This window comes from Balaenoptera ricei, chromosome 8 (genome assembly GCF_028023285.1).
Source record: "Balaenoptera ricei isolate mBalRic1 chromosome 8, mBalRic1.hap2, whole genome shotgun sequence".
NCBI lineage: Eukaryota > Metazoa > Chordata > Mammalia > Artiodactyla > Balaenopteridae > Balaenoptera > Balaenoptera ricei.
In genome coordinates this window covers 71,060,859-71,083,500 of record NC_082646.1, presented here as the reverse complement: position 1 = coordinate 71,083,500, position 22,642 = coordinate 71,060,859, and the positions used below count along the sequence as shown (strand labels likewise).

Sequence of the window (22,642 nt, the reverse complement as noted above, 5' to 3'; positions counted from 1 at the left end):
CCAATAAGAGTGTCTCTTTCTACAAACGGAACCAACTTTGCCATAGTAAGCCATGTTCAGTAAACAAAACCTGCTCATAAAAAATTGCCAACTCTTTTTGTACAGAATTATGCCTTAAAATTCCCAATTCCAATTATTTACAAAGATTTCTAACAACTTACTGGAAAAGGTTCTTTCCAACTGGCACCAACAATTGATGGCCTTACAATCGCCACATTTAGCTTTGCTCCTTCTTGTTGTACAACATATTCTGCCAATGCTTTTGTGTATATGTATGTATTAGGTCTGTCTCCTATCAATTTTGGTGTGATATCATTTACTAGGCCATCATCCATCCACCTGGTAAACAAAGAAATTGCATGCAAAAATATTTTCGGATGTTTTACTATAAAATGAAAAACCACTTTGCATATTTCAAGCATATCTGTTGCTCTGACTCAAGTGATTTGACAACAACTTTTACTAAAAAAATGGAAATTAGCTTTACTTTCATTAAATATCAACCAGAACTCCATATCTCTTATATCCAGTTTCTATATCCACAAAGGTCTGAAAAACAAGAGTTCTTTCATAAATCATATGGTAGGTAGCAAAAGTGAATCAGAACTGATTTATGGTCTTTTTTTTTTTTTTTTTAAATCATTTAGTTGTAAGTATTCATATACTTCATATGTGTTTGATGAGGGGTGCTACCCCGAATCCAGCTGAAGTTATTTCATATTATACAATACATAGATTATATTTCCTTTCTAAAGTCTAAATAAATTCCAAAATACATCTGGCCCCAAGGGTTTCAGATTAGGAATTATAGATTTGTATATAATCACCATAACAGCATAACACGTAAATTATATACATTTTAAATGAACATACATTTACAATCAACATAAAAGGTCTAATAATCTAAATATTTAAGGTGAAGCACTAAAAATTGTTATGCTCTCACTAGCAACACTAACAAATACTGGGGTAAATGATAAAAATAAATTCAACCACGTTATAAAAATTCAATTAGCAACCTACTATGAAGTCACAAAATTCTTCCAATTCTCTCAGTGTCTCTGAAGAAAAGTTCTACTATGATAATCTGTAAGAGGAGGGTGATACGCTAGGTGATCTCTATAGTCTTTTCCAGTCTAAATTTCTAATTCCAATACATTATGTACTTGTTTTCAGATAGTTTTTCTTCCTGTCTATAATACAATGCATACTTGTATGCATACTAAGTATTCTATCAGTGCACAAATGATACCCATACCAACTGATAAGGATGCATAAAATGGAGACTATCAAGATAAACTTTCTTCTGTATGTGGAAGTACTTTTTGCGTGTAGAAGGAAAAGAACACTAACAAAATTGAAGGGAGGTTGCTACTCAACTTAGGAAAAATTCCATAGTGGAGATGAACTTTGAAAAATGGAAGAGAGAGTTGCTATATTAAAAAAAAACAAAACTGGCTAAACCGAGGAAAGACTTTAGAGTCAGTAAGCCTCATCACTGGAGTGAGTTTACAGAGCCAATCTATGAGTTATCCTAAAATTATCTGTTGGCCAGTTGGTCACATTTCTTTGTAAGCGAAGAAAGGAAATAATAGAACTAGAAGGTTATAGGCTCTTTCTCAGCAACTTCGATGTCTGGATATACAAACTGCTAATAAGAGGAAAAAGTAAAAAGATTTATTAACTTCCACACCCAGCTTTTCCCAGAGATATTAAACACTTCTGCCTACTGACCTGAGGAAAATGAGGTAGATATTTGGGACCATCTAAGAAACGAATTAGAGAACAGAAACCAGGGAATTACCATAAGAATGTCTCAGTAAGCTCCCATACTTATTAGTTTTCTTACAAATCTGTCCACTTCCTCATATTTCCAGGAAAGCCTTAAAGAAATGGACTTATGTGTTTATTTTAGAAGAAAACTTGGAGAAGGAGCTATCAACATTCTGTAGCACCCTTGGGAAGAAAAGAATTCGACTGAGAAAACAGGGGATGGTAACTGAAGAGCTGAACGTGAATAGGATTCCTTGGAAGAAAAGAGACCTAAGAGCAAACAGAATAAAGGAGGAAAAAGCTCACAGGAATATTATATGAGGATTAACAAATATGTGAAGATACGGATACTGGAATTTCCTATAATTATCGTCTATAAAAGAAAAGACCCTTTATTTATTCTTGCTCTGATCCTGTTTGTTTGTTTCACTCGATGAGAAAGTACAGGCTGAAGCAAATGAAATCCTGGCCATGCCTATTTGTATCCATCAAATGCAAACATTTCTCAAGTAATCATTGATGACAGGATCCTAGTCCTCAGAAAGATGATAAACAACAACACTAGGAGTATCAATTAAAGGACCATGACTCCTCCGATTCCCTAATAATTCAAGGCCCCTCTGTAGATATACAGTTGACACTTGAAAAACATGGGGTCGGGGCATTGACCCCTGCGCAGTCAAAAATCCACATATAACTCTACAGTCAGCCCTCTGTATCATGGTTCTGCATCAAAAGATTCAACCAACTGCAGATTGTGTAGTGCTAGAGTACTTATTTATTGAAAAAAACCTGCATATAAGTGAACCCACATAGTTCAAACCCGTGTTGTTCAAGGGTCAACTGTACTCTATTGGGCAAAATTAAAGGATAATCTTTTAATAAACTAGAACTTGCTATTGAATAGGCAGTCATTAGTCTCCACGGATATCAGGCACTTCTTAGCGGCTAAGATTGATTCCTTGGAAAATGGAGACTCTAATACCATGGATGAGTTGTTCAGAGGCTTTCCAACCATCACACCTGGTCAAAACTGAAAGCTCTACACTGACTTTACACATTGACTTTACGGAGAGTCATTTAGGTACAAATCTTTACAATAAAAAGAACATAGTAGATACATAATAATTTGTTGAATAAGGAAGACATAAATGTATACATAAGTGTGGGTGGAGATTTAGAGAGAAAGAGAGAGAAACTAAAACAGACCAAGAGATACATGTAAATAGATAAACTTGGATCCAAAGTTTGGGGTCAAAGCTAATGTATATAAATTTCAAACAAACGTACTCTAAAGAATCAATCAGCTTCTTGGGATCCACAGGGGGTGGATAGACTACTTCATCAATATGCTTTCGATTGCAGTAGGCATATGCCGTTGATACATGCATGAACACTTCCAGATTCTTCATCTGTTGTGCAAGTAGAATAAGCTGTCGTGTAGCAATCACATTTAACTGAACAGCATCTCTGTAAAAGAAAAAGTGACAATAAAAAAATTGGGGGGCTTCCCTGGTGGCGCAGTGGTTGAGAGTCTGCCTGCTAATGCAGGGGACACGGGTTCGAGCCCTGGTCTGGGAAGATCCCACATGCCGCGGAGCAGCTGGGCCCGTGAGCCACAATTACTGAGCCTGCGCGTCTGGAGCCTGTGCCCCGCAACAGGAGAGGCCGCGATAGTGAAAGGCCCGCGCACCGCGATGAAGAGCGGTCCCCGCACCGCGATGAAGAGTGGCCCCCACTTGCCGCAACTAGAGGAAGCCCTCGCACGAACCGAAGACCCAGCACAGCCAAAAAATAAATAAATAAATAAAAATAAAAGTAGCTATTAAAAAAAAATTAAAAAAAAAAAAAAAAAAAAGCTGTAAAAATTGGGAAGCTGTGTCATTTTTTCACCTGTTAAAAAAATCTTATTTCCATTTTAGAGCATCAGAGACAGAAAGGGACAAAGAGTTTTTTGTTTCTTTACAACTGATCCCTTAGCTCAGATTTTGTGTGTTATTTCAACATGAAGTACAACCATTCTACCAGTTCTGTTTACAATTCTTCTGATTATAAAATAAACTTCATATTAGGATTGTAAAAATAAAAGCACAAATTAAAATTCTTAAATTACCCAGAAATAGACACAGATAATTTCAGTCTTTGGCTTTTATGCATACATTTTTGAAGTCATCTTAGACTTCTTTTGCCTCTTGATTTTTGAAAGCATACTGTTTTATGAAATGGCTATACCACCAGGAGAAGTAAGAATCATTAAGTAATTTTAAAATGCTATGGTAGAGTCATCAATAAAGGTAAAACAGTCAAAGAAAACTCAAAAACATTAAATTATATTAATATATAATCAGGTAAAAGTATGTTTACTTCTCTCTTTGTAGCAATTAACCCAAACACCTTTTTAAGACTACCTTACAAAATTCAAAGGGGTGTTATAATACATTTGTTACGAGAGGCAAATGCAAGACCCCAAGATGATCTATATATTCCCTTCTTGAAATTTATTTGAGGTAAATAATTTCACAAATGCAAAAGTATATATGCAGAAAAATAATCGATGAACCATCATCTAGTAATAGCAAAAGCCTAGAGAGCCCAAATATTCACTATGAAATGGTTTAATAAAGTAGGTATCTTATCACAATGAAAGAATACAGCCATTAAAATAATTGACAACTATAAAAACATGGAAAATCTGTGTGAATAATATTTTTTAAATATATAGATTATGAAGTGAAACAGGATTAAAAACAAGACTCTGGAATAAGACCTGGGTTCAAATCCTGGTTTAGCCTGCCTATCAGCTAGGATTAGGTGACCTTGTAAAGTCATTCAAGCACTCAGGCCTCAATTTCTTCATCTGTAAAGGAGAATATGTAATGGAGACTAACTACTAAGATTTGTATAAAGTTAAATTAAACAAAATAGCTTGCAAGTATTCATCAGTATTATTCTTAACATAGTCCCAAAATAAGCATTCAATAAATATTACTTAAGGGGTGGATCGTTTTTGCTTTCTATTATACTTTTGTTTATAACTTACTTGAGGGGAAAAAAAGTTGAAATACCCAAAACCAGTAATACTGTGAAAAAACTGGCAAAGTAATACACTGTTGGTGACACTATAAACTGATACAACTGATCTGAAAGAGACTAGGACAAAGTACCAGGAATTATAGAAATGACAGAGTTATTAATCTAGTTAACCCACTGAAATTAACTGAGAGGAAAAACTTGTTCTAACCGTAATTTTTCAAACAGAAAGAAATTAAGATTCCTTAAATTTGTTTTTTGGGTTTTTTGGTTGTGTTTTTGCTTTTGTTTTTTTATTGAAGTATACTTGATTTACAACGTTGTGCTAGCTTCTGGTGTACAGCAAAGTGATTCAGTTATACATATATATTCTTCTTCATATTCTTTTCCATTATGGTTTATTACAGGATATTAAATATAGTTCCCGGTGTATACATTAGGACCTTGTTGTTTATCCATTCTATCTATAATAGTTTGCATCTTCTAGTCCCTAACTCCCAATCCAACCCTCCCCCGCCCCTACCCCTTGGCAACCACAAGTCTGTTCTCTATGTCTGTGAGTCAGTTTGTTTTGTAGATAAGTTCATTTGTGTCATATTTTAGATTCTGCATATAAGTGATATCATATGGTATTTGTCTTTCTCTTTCTGACTTACTTCATGTAATATGATAATCTCTAGGTCCATCCATGTAGTTGCAAATGGCGTTATTTCATTCTTTTTCATGGTTGAGTAATATTTCAGTGTGTGTGTGTGTACACACACACACACACCCCACATCTTCTCTAGCCATTCATCTGCTGATGGACATTTAGGTTGTTTCCATGTCTTGGCTATTGTAAACAGTGCTGCTATGAACACAGGGTTGCATATATCTTTTTGAATTATAGTTTTGTCCAGATATATGTGCCCAGGAGTGGGATTGCTGGACCATATGGCAACTCTATTTTTAGTTTTTTGAGGAACCTGCATACTGTTCTCCATAGAAATTGGCTGCACCAATTTACATTCCCACCAACAGTGTAGGAGGGTTCCCTTTTCTCCACACCCTCAGAAAAATTCCCTATATTTGCTATACTAAGTGAACATGACATAAATTACAGTATAGTAACATGATGTAATATCATCACATCATGAAAATTATAACTATGAAAAAGTTAGAAATATGGAAATTGTTTCAATAAGTAAAACTACAAATTCTATGTTTACATTTTATGGAAAACAACATATTTTCAAAGAGAGACCACAAGAAAATTTTTTTAAAAAATAAAAATAGTTTTGAGTACTTTCCGAAATTCTTACATTTTCAGTATTTAAGAAGGAAAAAATCCAACTGTTCTTTTAAAAGGTCAGGATATGTCACAGATAGAATCTGGTCTACTTGACTGTAAAGTAGTTCTTTGATGCGTATCACATTTGCAAAACAGTGGGAATGGGAGGGTACTGTTTTGGAAAAGGTATACAGAGAATATCCTGTTACAGGTTTCTGAGGACAGAACAACAAGTTCTGGGTCACTAGGAATAAGAAATAGTTCATGAGAGGAAAAACTCTTGGGACTTATTTTTTCTTTTAATTTAATATTATCTGAGAACCTATGAAAACATACTGAAAGGAAAAAAAAATTTTTTAATGGACTAATTGGGTTGGGGTCTTAAAAACATGAGTGTATCTTTTTCCTTCCTTATCTCAACTGAGGGAGGAAAATCTGTTCAAATAGATATCCAGCAAAAAAGACGTTTCACAGAGAGGATACTGTCCACTAGACTATAAGGCAATGTGCCATTTTCTTTTGCATTTGCAAAACAATAGTGGTAGGGAGAGTGATGTTTTGGGAGCAGAACACAAAGGATATTTTGTTACAGGTTCCTGAGGATGGTGACAGAATTTCTGGGTCACTGAAAATAAGGAATAACTTGAGAGAGGAAGCACTCCTGAGCTTTGCCTACTCACCTCTTCCCATCCATCCGCACCTGACAGCGCAAACCTGAAGGCATTTTGTGCCCATGTAAATAACTCTTAGGATCTCTGCCAGGCTAGTATCCTCACTCTGTTTCACTACCATCCAATTTGTACACCTTGAACTTTAGGCTGAGACCCTGACATGTTAGATCTGAAAGCATTTAGTAGTACCAAACAAAAATAAAGTTCTCACTATATTTTGGTTATGGGGATTCAACGCATCTTATATAACACTGGCTTTTGGGGGGGAGAGCAAAAATGAACAAATCTTTGTAATTATGGTCCATCACTAATGTAGACACAGAAACCACTTTAATAAAGGAAAAAACTCAACTTGAACTGCCAATAAATTTTCTTATTCACCTGTCTTCTATTGACATATTGGGTTGTTCAAAATCTATGCTGATAACACTTACAAGACCTTAAACCAGAGATCATGCATTGCTTGACAGCCACCTGTGAGCTTATTTAAAATGCAGATTGCTGGACCTCATCTTCAGACACTTTTTAATGTGTCTTAAATCACATCTTATATAAGTTCCCCAGGCCATTCTGATCTCTCCCTCATCACTCCCTTCCCCACCTCTGAGAAAATACTACCTACATGAGATCTCATCACTATATTGCTGCTGATTTTATTTTAACTTAATGAAGATATAGAAACAGATGTCTATTAAGGGGACAATTAATCAATCAGGGTAGGGGACCCAGTCATTTGTAATTTAAATCACACCCTAGGCTCTTATTAAAAATGAGGATTCCTGGGTATTATCTCAAAAGTAGAGGGTCTGAATTTGGCAAATACAGTCCAAGATTATGCATTTTTAACCCATTTTCCAGTAATCCTTAAGATTCATAATACATTCTAAAGTTTGAGAATCCATGCCCTTAGGCTCAACAGTTTTCTTGATCTTTTCTAAATCATCGATCTTTACTTCCACTCCTTTCTGAACACCTACTCTCATGTTCATACCCTGGGCCCTCTCACCCAAAATTGCTCTATCTCTAAAATCTCATACTATGAATTTTCCCCAGACCACACTATCTGTCCTCCCATTTCTGCCCTTAAGCCTGTTTTCTGTCCTCATCATGGTCTCTAGTCTCCTGACACTTCTTTACTCTCAAGTCCAATGGCCCTGTTCTACCTTCACTTTCCTTACTAAGAGATACCATACCTATGGTCAATTATTTAAGTAACTCCCTTTATTATCCTCAATATCACCCTCTCCTCATCTTTTGTCAGTATTTCTTTATAATTCCTAATCTTGATATCCATTTTTTCCCACTTCAAGATTTATAGACCACCATATCTGAAAATAAATGAGCTCTGCCACCTCTCAACTCTCACAACACTTTAATGTATGCTCTTCAGTAACTCTACATTTTCTATCCTATTTTATGGTTATTTAAGTATATTCCATCTCCTCTAATAGACAATATGGACTTTGCAAATAGGATCTGTGTACAATTTATTTTGATTTCCCCCAAAATACAGAGTATAATGTTGGGAGTAAAACCTGGATTTTCTTGTCCTGGCAGTAAAGGCTCTGAACCATTTTTTATTTGTGGGCTAACTTAAAAACTGGTTATAAAGAATAATTGTTCTGTAAGTAGTTATTATATGTCAACCTACAGTATTTTAGAATGTTGTAGTATCACCACTTAGACATCAATATCCATTAAAATTGCTCCACAGAAGACAATAATTTCAATTAATGACTAGGATTAGGTCAGTAAATATGCATGCCCTGACAAGGAAGAGAAGAACAATAAATTTTCTTGTTCACCTGTCTACCTCCTTCCACTATGGTATCTCTAGTGAAAGAAGAAAGAATAATAATAAAAAGATTTCCCTTTTGTTAATCGTAACCTTGCTTACCCTGAGGGGAAGAGAAAGAGGAGAGAACATTCCCCAAAAGTATTACACTTTGGTCCTCCTCCTAAGGTTACTTGGATGAGTTTCACCCTAATGAATGTTGCCTGTTTGCAAAACAATTTCCCCTTTAAAAGCATGTGATTTTCCCTTTGAGGACTATACCATAATTATCAAGTATCTATATACCTTTTTCCTTGAAAACAGTTTCATAAGGCTATGTGAACTCTTTCTTTTGGTTATGAAAGAAATGAAAGCTAGAACTACAGGGAAAAATACCAGTTAGATGGACTATTTCATATTAAAAACCTACCTGTAATCACACTATCCAAATATAATAACTGGCTGATATTAAAAGATATGTATATAAATACACATCTATGTACACACATATTTTATGAAAATGAGATTATACTATAGTTCTAATAAGATTCTTTTGTCACTTTTGAATCCTGAACACATAATTGCTGCATAAAAAGAACTAAAATGTAAATAAATTATTACCACCAGATAATAAAGGATAAAGTCAAGATTAGAACTAAGGTATGTAATTCCAAAGCTCACGCCCTCTCCATTATACAGTGCTGCCTCAGCTTCCTCAAGTATAAAATGGATTTGACCACTATATTACATTGGGTAACATTAAGCATGGAATGAAATAATGAGCGAGAAAACACCCTGAAACTATAAAGCATTGTTAGAGGAATCTAAGGGACTATTATAGTATCCTCACCTGCAATATAGGCAAAACTCACTGTAATGCTTTGGCACTGAACTGTCATGTTATACAATGTCGATTAAGGTTTATACTTCTATACATAGACAATATGGGGGATAATCTCAAAATCCTTTACAATCAGAATTGAACTTAAAAACATTTTAAGAAGCCCTTCAAGCAATTATGAAACCTAAAGAAGTGTGCACCATTTTAATTGCTATAAGACCATACAATTAGATTAACATTATAAAACTGTATATAACATCAAAAAATGCTCTGAATTAAGCACCATTATTTGAAATGCATATTTGTTAGATTTTTAAAAACATAGTGACCATTTAAAATGTTATTTTTTTCTTGAAATAGGGCATCTTGAAGGAAGTCCAAACCGTTTTTAAAGTAAACTTATATCCAATGTACCCTGCCCTTAACACTGATACCAAAGTTTTAAAACAAAAACAAAGTATGACTTCAATGTATAAGCCATTTCATCTTACTCTGCAAAACCTGAGCCTAACTTTTTAAAATTTTCAGATGAATATGTGTGAAGTAGACAAAGCTGCTGGGGTATACACTTCTGAAAGAATGGAGGGCAGAGGAAATAAACACTATTAGTTGTTAAGACTAATACTCCTACCCAAGGTAAACTTCTCTTTCTTCTACTCCACACTTCCCATCTCTTGCCTCCTCCCTGCCCCATATATAAATTCATGGCAACTTCTTCTAATAAACATATACTAGCTATCCGATGTTTTTAAACTGTTGAGAAAGAAAATTCTTTTAATGCTCTGTAGGACACGGAATGCTACAATTAACAGAGAGCAAACATTTTCAAAACACTTTCAAATGACTTGACTAAAAAGTAGAATTCAAATTAGATCTTTTAACTATGCCACAGTTCAAATATCATATAAGTACCTTTACTTACCTCAAATTTTCATTAAACCTTACTGTAGCTGCACAGTGGAATATAATATTGGTAGACTCTATGATGATCTCTTTATCTTCTTCACTAAGAGCCAGTTTAGGTTGGGTGAGTTCACTGTTGACTGCTATAATTTTCTCCCTAAAATCTGGATTTTCATCTCTCAATCTGTCAAAAAGCTATCAAAGGGGAAAAACATTTTAGGGCAGTATTTTTCAATTTTCTAAAACCCATCATCACCACCTTTTCCTCCCCCAAGGATCACTATTTTTTAAATTTCAACTATGTGAATCCTAAGGTTGCTTAAATTGCTATCATTCTGTATGAAAAACACTCTATGGGGTCCACATTATTATCCCCATTTTATAGATGAGGAATCTGAGACACAGAGAGGTTAAGTAACTTGCCAAAGGACACAGGGCTGGTAGCTTGCAGAATTAAATTTTAACTGTCCATGCTTTTGTTGATTAGATTATATTATCTCTCAGAATAGACATAAGCAGTACAGACATCAGAACAATGTTTAAAATGATCATTCAGGGACTTCCTGGTGGCGCAGTGGTTAAGAATCCGCCTGCCAATGCAGGGCACACGGGTTCGATCCCTGGTCTGGGAAGATCCCACATGCTGCGGAGCAACTAAGCCTGTGCATCACAACCACTGAGCCTGTACTCTAGAGTCCGCGAGCCACAACTACTGAGCCCACGCACCACAACTATTGAAGCCTGCGCACCTAGAGCCCATGCTCCGCAACAAGAGAAGCCACCGCAATGAGAAGTCCGTGCACCTCAATGAAGAGTAGCCCCCGCTCTCCACAACTAGAGAAAGCCTGCATGCAGCAACAAAGACCCAACTCAGACAAAAATAAATAAATTACATTTTAAAATAAATAAATAAAAATAAAATGATCATTCAGATTTCTAAAATCCAAACCTTAATTTATCACTTCATTTCATTTTGGTTTTAGTCTCTTTTAGTAGATTAAAATACCATTAATCATACTCTACCTAAAATCTTAGAAAAATTTTAAAGGGAAAAACAAAGTATGTTAAAGGAAAAAAAAGTTGGTAAGCAAATGTGAATATGAAGCTGGATAAACTTGAGATATACATATAGGATTCTAACTTGAAAATAGAAAATTTAATATTCCTTAAGTATACTCAAAGGAATAAATTTAACTAGAGAATCAGATCCCAAAATGGTTACAGTATAAAGGTACATTCAATTGTGAGTCAAATTTAATTTTTTATCCCAGATTTTATAGAGGAACACTGATGTCACCTCCAGATCACTGTTCTATTACACCCTGACTCTCCACTCCATTGAAAGTCCATATTTGTAGTTTAAGCAGAGATTCTGAAATCTGGGGAAAAAAGTCTATAAAACATATATGGTACTCACTTTCACCTTCCCAGGTGACTTTTAGTAAGTAACAGTCTTCCCCTCCACCACTGCTAGCTAGTGACTTCAATATTATTGTTTTCTTATGTTAATTAATAAAATATTTACTAAGCATTTCAGATGAGCTAAGTACCTTCTAGACACTGAGAAAACAAGAATTATGACCTTTGCCTCAAGCTATTTAGAGTCTAATAGGAAAAATTAGACAAGTAAACAGACAGTTAAAATATAATGTTATAAGTAATAAAATAGGGATAATATAAGTGTTATGAGACTGTACAGGAGCAACATCTAGTCCTGCTAGTTGGGAAGGACCTGAGATTATAAAGTAGAAGAATAGTGTTGCAGGTAGAGAAAGTAGCATGTATAACCACCTAGAAGTAATAGAGCACTAATGTTTGGGAAATATAAAAAACTCAGTAAGACTTGGCCAATGACTGGACGAGGGATAAGGAATATAAACTCCACGTGGACAGGGACTAGGGTCTATTTTGCTCAGAACAAAGGCCCCAGATAACAGAGTGCCTGGCAAGACAGTGACATGATAAACATCTGTTAAGTGAATAAATTCATTAGGTGGAAAACACTGGGAGAGAAAGAAGTGCAGCTATGGAGATACGAGTTCAGTTTTGTGAACGTCGAGTGTAAAGTGTCAATGAGAACACCCCAGAAGACTGGTCTAGTAGAGATAACTGGCTCTGTGGGTCCTGAGTTCAGGGAAGAAAGAGCCAGACTACTCATATAGATTTTATTAACCACACAGGTAGCCCTGGGAGAATATCACCCAGGTAGCAGCAGTGATGAGCTCCCAAGGTCCAGACTATATGAAGCTTTTTCCAAGTCTAATTTAAAATACAACCTTTCACCTCACATAAAACAGAAGGTGCTGAGTAATTACCTAACTGGACCTAGCAGGAAGAGATCAAGGCCAAGGACAGAATTCTGAAGAATATTTAAGGGGTTAGCAGAGAAAAGGAGCCTGAAAATGACCAGAAAAGTACTTTTAACACACTGAATTCAGACTTTTTCATTCTCCCAGACTGCCAATGACCTTTAATTCCCCTTCATATCAGATACCTCCACCACTACCATCAATACGTGATCACGCTGTTTTACAAGTTACATCTCAAATGTGATGCTCTTCCCTTCTTTAGCTACCATCTCTTTATTCAATACCATCTTTTCCAAAGTTTTTAACCCACTGGTACCCCAATTAGTTCCGACTTTACTAAGTCCACTAATGCCCTCTTTAATGTATTTTATTCCCTTTCCAGAATTTATTTCATGGTCAACTATTTTCACTCCTTGCCAGCAATGAGGTTTACCTTCCCAGAGACATTCCTGTAAATCAGTGGTTCTCAAGTTGGGGCAATTTTAGCCCCCAGGGAACATTTGGTGATGTCTGAAGACATTTTTCTTTGTCAAAACTGGGATGGTGAGGAGAGGGAGCTGCTGGGATTTAGTGGGTAGAGGCCAGGAATGCTGACCACCCTACAATGCATAGGACAGCTCCCCATAACAAAGAATTATCTGGCCCAAAATGTGAATAGTGCTGAAGTTGAGAAATTCTGCTATAAGACAATGTCCCACTACAGTATATGCTCTATGCCTATGCTCTTTTATTCCTGTTTCAAAATCACAGAAGGCTCTACCTAAAAGTTTCTTAACAACTTTAAGTGTACATATTCACTGCTACTTGATATAAAAAGAACTCATTTTATTGATTCACCAGAAATGCTATACATAAGTGGGAATGAATGGCCCTAGGAGTAAGTGGTGGGATGTGCTGGGGGGAATTAAAAGCATAAGATAAAATGACAAAATTTTAGAGTATTTTAGTCAAGTATTTTTTAGACAAATACTTGGGGACAAGGCATTTTTATATTGAAAATAATGGCCATATGTTTAGACTAAACTATAAAAGTTCAACGAAATTTCAGGTTTTCAGTAAAAGATAATCATTTTCTTTACAAATTAGACTTACTGGTGCAGAAAAATTTTAGAAGCATTACCCTGGAGATCCCAGAGAAGATGCCCAACTCTTTCACATTTAACTTAGGTCCTCAATTCCAACCAAGACATCAGCTTCAATAATTGCTCCTATCCAATCTCTCTTAACACCTCTACACTCTCTCTTCCTTCCCTCCTCCCTCTTAAAAACTCTCTAGACTGTAGGCTCCATTAAGGCAGGGACTCTTATTTATTCCTGAATTCAACCCCTTACATCAAGTCAAGTGCCCAGCACTGAGTAGGCACAATAAATGTTTTCTTAAAAATAAAAAATGAATAAGAATAAATAACCTCTCACTAGGGGGAGGGAGGGTGTTGGGAAGGGAATTACAATATACCAATTACAAGTGGTTCATGATAAAATGCCAAGATGAGTAAACAAAGGGCAGAGATGGCAGCAAAACACACATGGAGGCATTATTACTTAAAATAGGCCTTGTGGTCTTATAGCCCCCTTGATGACTCCCTTCTCACAGGTTTTAAGGGAAGCAAAGAAGTCCAAAAGGATCTGGCAAAAAATCAGAAAGAGGAAAAAGAAGAGACACTAACGTACACTATCTGAATAGTTAAGAAGTTTAGGGATAACTTCTAAATTTTGTAGAAAGGATTTTACATCCTACAGTTAAATAAAAATAAAAGCAACATGTTAAGTATCTGCTGCATGATGTCAAAGAAAAGCTACTGTGACATGACAATTAGTTCTAATCCAAAGAACTATCACAAAGGTATACGAAGTTCATTCAAAGTAAAAAGTCTGGTTAGTTGCTATGTAAGGATTTGCTAATTTTTTTGTTTTTTCCAACAGGACTGTAAGAATTTAGATAGACAAATGAGCATCATTCTGTTCCAAAAACAAAAAATAATGCTATCACTGACATTTCTTTGGAGGTATATGCCTATAGAGTCAGAGCCCTTGCAAAACTGAGCTCACAGCTTTCTAATCACTCTTGTTTCTGACTCCAATTTCATTCTCTGAATCTTTACTGCCAAGCTTGGGTTCAAATTAATTTTGGATGTCTGCAAAAGTCAACTCTCTCCTTAAAGCATGAACATTTGCCCCTATTCAGTATATCCATTAGAATGTGTCTGTAGGCTGTCCCCACATGGTCTAAGCAACACTGTACACTCTTAATCAGCACCAGTTCTCAAAGTGTGGAAGATCCTAGGAGTCCCTGAGACTCCTACTTAGGGAGTGCACAAAGTCAAAACTACTTTCATAATAAAAGTAAAACATTATTTGCATTTTTCACTTTCATTCTCTCACAAGTATTGAGAGGAATTTTCCAAAGCTACATGTGTAATGACATCATCACTCTCGATAGCTAATGGAATGTGTGCTTGTATGTATATTCTTTTACTTTAAAAATTTCTCAATTTTAAATGGGACCTAATGAAACTTAAAAGCTTTTGCACAGCAAAGGAAACCATAAACAAGACAAAAAGACAACCCTCAGAATGGGAGAAAATATTTGCAAATGAAGCAACTGACAACGGATTAATCTCCAATATTTACAAACAGCTCATGCAACTCAATATCAAAAAAAGAAACAACCCAATCCAAAAATGGGCAGAAGACCTAAATAGACATTTCTCCAAAGAAGATACACAGATTGCCAACAAACACATGAAAGGATGCTCAACATCACTAATCATTAGAGAAATGCAAATCAAAACTACAATGAGGTATCACCTCACACCAGTCAGAATGGCCATCATCAAACAATCTACAAACAAGAAATGCTGAAGAGGGTGTGGAGAAAAGGGAACCCTCTTGCACTGTTGGTGGGAATGTAAATTGATACAGCCACTATGGAGAACAGTATGGAGGTTCCTTAAAAAACTAAAAATAGAACTACCATACGGCCCAGCAATCCCACTACTGGACATATACCCTGAGAAAACCATAATTCAAAAAGGGTCATGTACCACAATGTTCATTGCAGTTCTATTTACAATAGCCAGGACATGGAAGCAACCTAAGTGTCCATCGACAGATGAATGGATAAAGAATTGGCACATATATACAATGGAATATTACTCAGCTATAAAAAGAAACAAAATTGAGTTATTTGTAGTGAGGTGGATGGACCTAGAGACTGTCATACAGAGTGAAGTAAGTCAGAAAGAGAAAAATAAACACTGTATGCTAACATATATATATGGAATCTAAAAAAAAAAAATAGTTCTGAAGAACCTAGGGGCAGGACAGGAATAAAGACGCAGACGTAGAGAATGGACTTGAGGACACAGGGAGGGGGAAGGGTAAGCTGGGACGAAGTGAGACAGTGGCATGGACTTATATATACTAACAAATGTAAAACAGATAACTAGTGGGAAGCAGCCCATAGCACAGGGAGATGAGCTCAGTGCTTTGTGACCACCTAGAGGGGTGGGATAGGGAGGGTGGGAGGGAGACGCAAGAGGGAGGAGATATGGGGATATATGTATATGTATAGCTGATTCACTTTGTTATAAAGCATTAACTAGCACACCATTGTAAAGCAATTATACTCCAATAAAGATGTTAAAAAAAATAAAAAAAAAGAAAAGAGGAAACTAGAAGAGGAATACAGCATAAAGCTTACTTTGATAAATCTATACACAGAAAAAGATGGGTGAAGAGTTGAACTGGGGAAGCATAGATCATAACTACAGTGTGAATACCTGACTGGAAAATTGTTCTTGTTAACTCTCAGCACTCGATGAATGATCTAGCAATCCAGTATAAAATAAATCAATATTAATATTAATATTGCACTACAATTATCATAAGTACTAAATCACTATCATTGCTATTACTGCTTCTATCATGTTTTGAGTTTTTACTATGGCCCAGGCTTTGTGCAAAATGTTTTAAATAGCAGTATCTTATTTGAATCAATCATTCAACATGTATTTAACACGTGGTCTGTGTAAGGTATTGTTAAAGTCTCAAAACTTTATAAAGAGGTGTTACGGACTGAAAAAAAAAAATTCTCAATTTTAATCTCTACTACGATAAACATCAATAAGATACTTGAAATAAAACCTCACAAAAACAAAATCTCTTTGAAGTCCTCAATAATTTTTAAGAGTGTAAAGGGGTCCAGAGATCAAAAGTTTGAGAATCACTGCCTTAAATAAACAGAATCTTTCAACCTATTTGGATGATATGAAAAAATATAGCCATAAGGTAATAATATCAGTCTGCAATACACTGCAGTCAATATACATTATCAAATAATTTGCTCAAGAGTTTTAAAAGTCACTTGGAAAAAAGCTATAAATTATATCACGTTTTTTAAAAAGTCCTTATACTAGGCTACCAAATAGTTTTAATTTTAAAATGATATTGAATACAGTTTAGTCGATCTTCCCAGTTCTCAGGAAAAACTGAAAATGACCTTTGTACCTACCACACTTTAAGATGGCAAATTCTTCAAGCATAGTTATTATGTAGCTAGATTTTATGGTAGTAAATACTGAAATATTAACTCACATCTTTTTTTCATTGTCTCTAAAGAATTTAGAAACAATAATGAAAATGACTACAACTTGTCTTTTTTTTTTTTTGGCCATGCCACATGGCACCTGGGATCTTAGTTCCCCGACTAGGGATCGAACCCATGCCCCCTCCAGTGGAAGCAAAGAGTCTTAACCAATGGATCACCAGGGAAGTCCCTTGTCTTTTTTTTTAATTGAGATAACTAACACTGGTTTATAACATCATATAAGTTCCACGATTAGGACATTATATTTTGACTCCTATATACACTACTGCGTGCTCCCCAACAAAAGTTTAGTTTCCATCTGTCACCATACAGTTGACCCCCTTTACCCATTTCACCCTACCCCCAACCCCTTCCTCTCTGGTAATCACTACTCTGTTCTCTGTTTTCATGTTTAACCCACATCTTACTTTTAAAAATAAGTACGTAGAAAGTTCATGTGATAATTCCTTAATCTAAGAGTTTAAAAATACTAGCTACATTTTTCTCATGTGTAAGTATAAATATTTGTTTGAAGCCCTCTTCCTCAAGTCAAACAAGCAAAAATTTAAAAGAATAATTAACAATTTTAATTGTATTTTAAAAGGCAGAAACCTCACTTGGGGAGAGGAAGAGTGTTAGTAGGAATACTCCAGCACTTAGTATTTACTCTACATGCCTTATACAGAGTCCAGTAAAGCAGACACCACAGCTTACTCTGACACTCTTCCAACCTGCCAAGCAGTTCTCAGAGCCTCTGCCCGTGCTGTTCCCTCTACCTTTAACACTCTTCCTCCACGTACCACATGGATTCTTCCTCACTTCATCATTCAGGTCTGTGACCAAACGTCACCTCAGAGAGAACTTTTTCTGACCATCGTATCTAAAGCAGCACCTCCATCACTTTCAATCCCCCTTTTCTGCTTTACTTCTGAACAGCACGTGCCACTATTCAACATGTTATATAATTGTTAACTTGTCTCCCTAACTAGAATGTAAATTCCAAATGTTGGAATTTTGTTTTCTTCACTGCCGTATCTCTAGTAACCTGAACAGCTTCTAGTATATAGCAGGACTCACATCTTTGTGGAAGGGAGGGAAAATGGGAAGAACACAGTGCACGAGAGTTTGGGGCAATGGGAAGAACATTACTAGAGTATAACTACCCTTGTGAGCTATACTGTCACTGAGTAGCCCTCAAAGAAGTAGATTTGTTTTAAAAAGTAATTCAGAGAAAAGAAGTTTTTCTAGTTGAAGTAAAGATTATTTAAAGTTTTCATATGGGGACAAACTCAATAAACAGTGGGACAAAGGTAAATATTATTTTTATTCTTTAATGCCCTATTAATAGTTTCAAACAATTTATTTTTAAAAGGAAAAACAAATATTAACTTACACCTCACTGTTAAAACCCTGTGGGTCTAGGATTACCTCTTAATGGGGAGGAGGGGGAATACAAACAAAAAACATGGATGCTTCACAAAAGAGAGAAGTTTATCTTTCTGAACCAAAATTATATTTGAATGGAAATCATTCTCAAACAACGTAACATCTTAGTAAAGAAAACATTCTAAATATAGTTTAACCTTTTCTTAATTTATCCTTAGTCACTGTAGTGAATATTGGTGATTGTATTTTATTATAACGCTGTAATGTTAAGAAAATTAAAAGTTTTATTTAAACCCTCCCACACTTCTGTACAGGTCTTATTGTGTATCTTCTCTTTTTCTCTTAATTGTTTTTCTGTTATCATACTTTATCACTCCTAGGAGATAAGCTTCCCACTACTGCCCTAACCCATAAACTGACTCTTATTCTTTCTGATGTTAACCTCTGTTATTCACTGCCCTTCACACACTTCTCTTTTGCTTTTGTCATCTTCTCTTTTAATTTCTGTAAACTTGGGCACCAAGTTTTTTGCCATTGGCTTCAGGAAATTAAGCTATTTTTACTCAGTGTGTACCAGCTACAACATTTACAACTAGTAAGGTATCCAACTCTCAAGATTACTTTCCCCATTTTATCACAAAGCGTTCCATCATCTTTGTCTTACTTTCTTATCTATTGGGGAAGTAATGCTATAAAGTAGAAAGGGATTTGTTATCAAGTCATCTGCATTATATCTGACATCTATTAGCTACACAACTTCAGACAAAATAACCACCTCTGATATTCACTGTCTATATTTGTAAAATGGGACATATCAACATCTGTCCCTACCAGAGCATGAGCTCTGGGTTCAACCGTCAGAGTTCACAGACATTGGCTCTAACACTAACTATATGACCTTGTAGAATGGGAATAAGACCAGTACTTACCTTGAAGAGTTCCTGTGATAATTAAATACATATAAGGTGCTTTGCACACAGTGCCTGGCACAACTTAAGCACTCAATAAATGTCAGCCACTATTAACTATGGATTTCTACTGAAAGATCAAAACAGGCTGGAATACAAAGCATGTTTAATAAATTATTTATTAACTCTAGAGAATTGTTAATCTATAATTAATCAACATATCTTTTGATACTTTCCAGCAATTCTTTCACTGCTCAGAGTAACTCAGAGGTTTCTAGTTTTGGTCTTTTTTGTTTTTTTATATGTAAGTCACAGCTGCCCTAGAAGGTTAAAAGGTACCAGATACCTACCTAATAACTAAAAAATTACGTAGCAACTATACCAAACTTACTACCAATGAATGTCAGATAAATTCTAAAGCTTGTGACTATGAAATAATTTTACTCCAGCTCATTTCCATATTTTCTTAGCCATATTTTAGTAAAGGTTCAAATGTACGACATACTCTTGTATTCTATATAACCCCTCTGTCATCATGTTCTTATTTGTCAAATGGGAATATGTGACTTTGCTACTTCCTAATACTTTTGTGGGGAGCAATTAGTGCTTACAAATCTTTAACTGTTATCAAAGCACTATGTCTCACAGCATAGTAGGAGTTAAAAACTAACTCATTATTATTATTCCGAAACTATTTAAACACCTAGTAATTACAAATAACCTGCCTCAAATATTCTAAAAACACATTAAACCTTTACCATAAAGGTAATTTAGAACTTGTTATATAATTTTGTTCATCATAGAAGAAAGCTTTTTTCTCCTACTGATCACAAGTCATATTCAGTTTACTGCCATTCTTATAGGATTTTTTTTTACCAATTTTTTTCAGGATACTTAAGAAATATACTCTGTTGATGATTACAATAATTACATGCACAAACACACACTTTTTTCTCTCTTCCAAATGATCATTTTTCCATACTTACCTTGCCACTAATGACTTCTTCTACTCGCTCCTGGGGTGTCTGTCCAGCTTTCTGCCTCACCAAAACATACACTGAATTCACCTTAGGACAAGACCTCAGCAACTTTTCCAGAAGTACCTTCCCTAGGAAACCAGTAGCTCCAGTGAGGAGGACATTCTTGCCTTCATAGTATTCTGGGATTGAAACCATTCTGATCCTAAGGAAAATATGACAAATAAGCATCACTTCAAAGATTTATGTTCATTGTTACATACTGAAAATCTCTTGGTATTCAAGTAAGTATTTTAAAGGACAGGCAAAAATCAAAGTTCAACGTTAACACAAAAGGGGACATTAACGTTTGGCTCATTGTAGTATGGTGGAAAGTACAATGAACTGCAACACTGGCTTCTAATCCCTGTTTTCACCTGGACCACCTCGGACAAGTCACTCACCTTCTCTGGGCCTGGGTTTCTTTAGTACAGTTTGTACCAAGTGACCTCTAAAAATTCCTTCAGCAATAAGAATCCAAATCTCCACTTAAACCTCAGTTAAACCCCAAACATGAATAAGTGGTGTTTCTCTGTCTCCAAAAGTATTTATAACACCAAATACAGGTCAGCAGCAAGACTCAATTGCCTAGCTTGTATAACAGGGTGAGGTGTTATATTCACCTATCATCACCAGTTGAAACAAGAGGTAACACCAAGTCCTTTCTTTTACACGTCTGTAGTGACAATGTATTCAAAAGGTACATAAATCTCCCTTTTAAAAAAGTCATAGTAAGAAATATATAGACTGACTTAGCCTCCCTACCCAAATTCCACTGAAACAGCAGAAAAGAGAGTATACCGGGCTTCCCTGGTGGTGCAGTGGTTGAGAATCTGCCTGCTAATGCAGGGGACACGGGTTCGAGCCCTGGTCTGGGAAGATCCCACATGCCGCGGGGCAGCTGGGCCCGCGAGCCACAATTACTGAGCCTGCGCGTCTGGAGCCTGTGCTCCGCAACAAGAGAGGCCACAATAGTGAGAGGCCGGCGCACCGCGATGAAAAGTGGCCCTCGCTCGCCGCAACTGGAGAAAGCCCTCGCACAGAAACGAAGACCCAACACCGCCAAAAACAAATAAATAAATAAATTTAAAAAAAGAGAGTATACTAATAGAATGAACACACAAAAGAACCACGATGAGTGGAAAAAACAAGATGCAGAAGGACTCATGCAGTATGTCACTATTCAAGGCTCAAACACATTCAAAATAATGTTATTTATTGTTCAGAAATGCATACACATGATAATATTAATAAATGCATTAGAGAGAGTATAATACAATCAGAGAAGAGAATAAGAAGCTTCAATTGTATTTATGTTTTATTTAAGCCAAGAAGTAGATACCTGTATTTTATATCTAAATTTTTCACAATTATAAAAAATTAAATTCATAACAATCTGAAAACCCATTAAGAAGCAGAAAGAAAAGAAGGAAGGAAGGTAGGAAGGAAGGCAAGAAAAAAGAATTTCCACAAGAAATAGATGAGACTAAATTGATAGAGAAGCCATAGCATAAGAAATAACAACCTAATAAGCAAAACAAACATAGGAAAGGACCATAAGAAGGCAAGAGCTGTCCCAACCCCCTAAATAGAAAACACCAAGTTCAGGATCAAGAAGCTGAATAAAAGCTTAGGGAAATTAAGGTAACTAAAGGTTGCTCACAGAACAGCAGAGCCACTCCTGACAGTCTTACTTCCTGTATAAACTTTGGCTCCCAGGCTTAGTATCCAGATCTGCTGAGAACATCCAGCATGGGTGCTAGGGACAAAAGCGAAGTAGGGCTGAGTTTGAGGTTGCTCTGTACATCCACAAATGGAAGTGGGGCACTGGGAGAAAGGAAACAAAAACAACCAAAAGAAAAAACGTCTTCAGAGCACTCGTGCCCCAGAAATAAATTTTAGGTCCTCAGATTATCTGGCTGCTGCTGGCCCTTAAAACAAACTCATATAGAGCTCTCAGTAATTCCACTTGTAGAAAAGCTCTCTTGGAAAATCAGGCTTCAGAAAACTGAGAGGAAGGCAGTATCAGCTACCAAAACCAATCATACTAGTCCTTCATAAATATGGATAACTAAGGATCATCAGATATTTAAGAAATATCTACAAAATTAAGAAGGACTAAAATGAAAAGCAACAGAACCAACCACGAAAAAAACTAAGGTAATGAAAAATT

The 22,642-nt window shown here is 35.8% G+C and overlaps 1 protein-coding gene across 3 annotated transcripts in view; it reads right to left on the bottom strand.

Annotated features, from left to right (window-relative positions):
- The window catches only part of FAR1 (fatty acyl-CoA reductase 1), a 73,980-nt gene that overhangs the window by 18,621 nt on the left and 32,717 nt on the right, over positions 1-22,642 (bottom strand). For all 3 annotated transcript variants that reach the window (XM_059931181.1, XM_059931179.1, XM_059931180.1), the window contains 4 exons: positions 20,440-20,635; positions 10,282-10,457; positions 3,064-3,243; positions 162-339 (listed from right to left, as the gene is read on the bottom strand). In XM_059931181.1, the coding sequence (XP_059787164.1) occupies positions 162-339; positions 3,064-3,243; positions 10,282-10,457; positions 20,440-20,628 (723 nt within the window). In that variant the 5' untranslated portion in view covers positions 20,629-20,635. The remainder of the gene's footprint in view (positions 1-161; positions 340-3,063; positions 3,244-10,281; positions 10,458-20,439; positions 20,636-22,642) is intronic.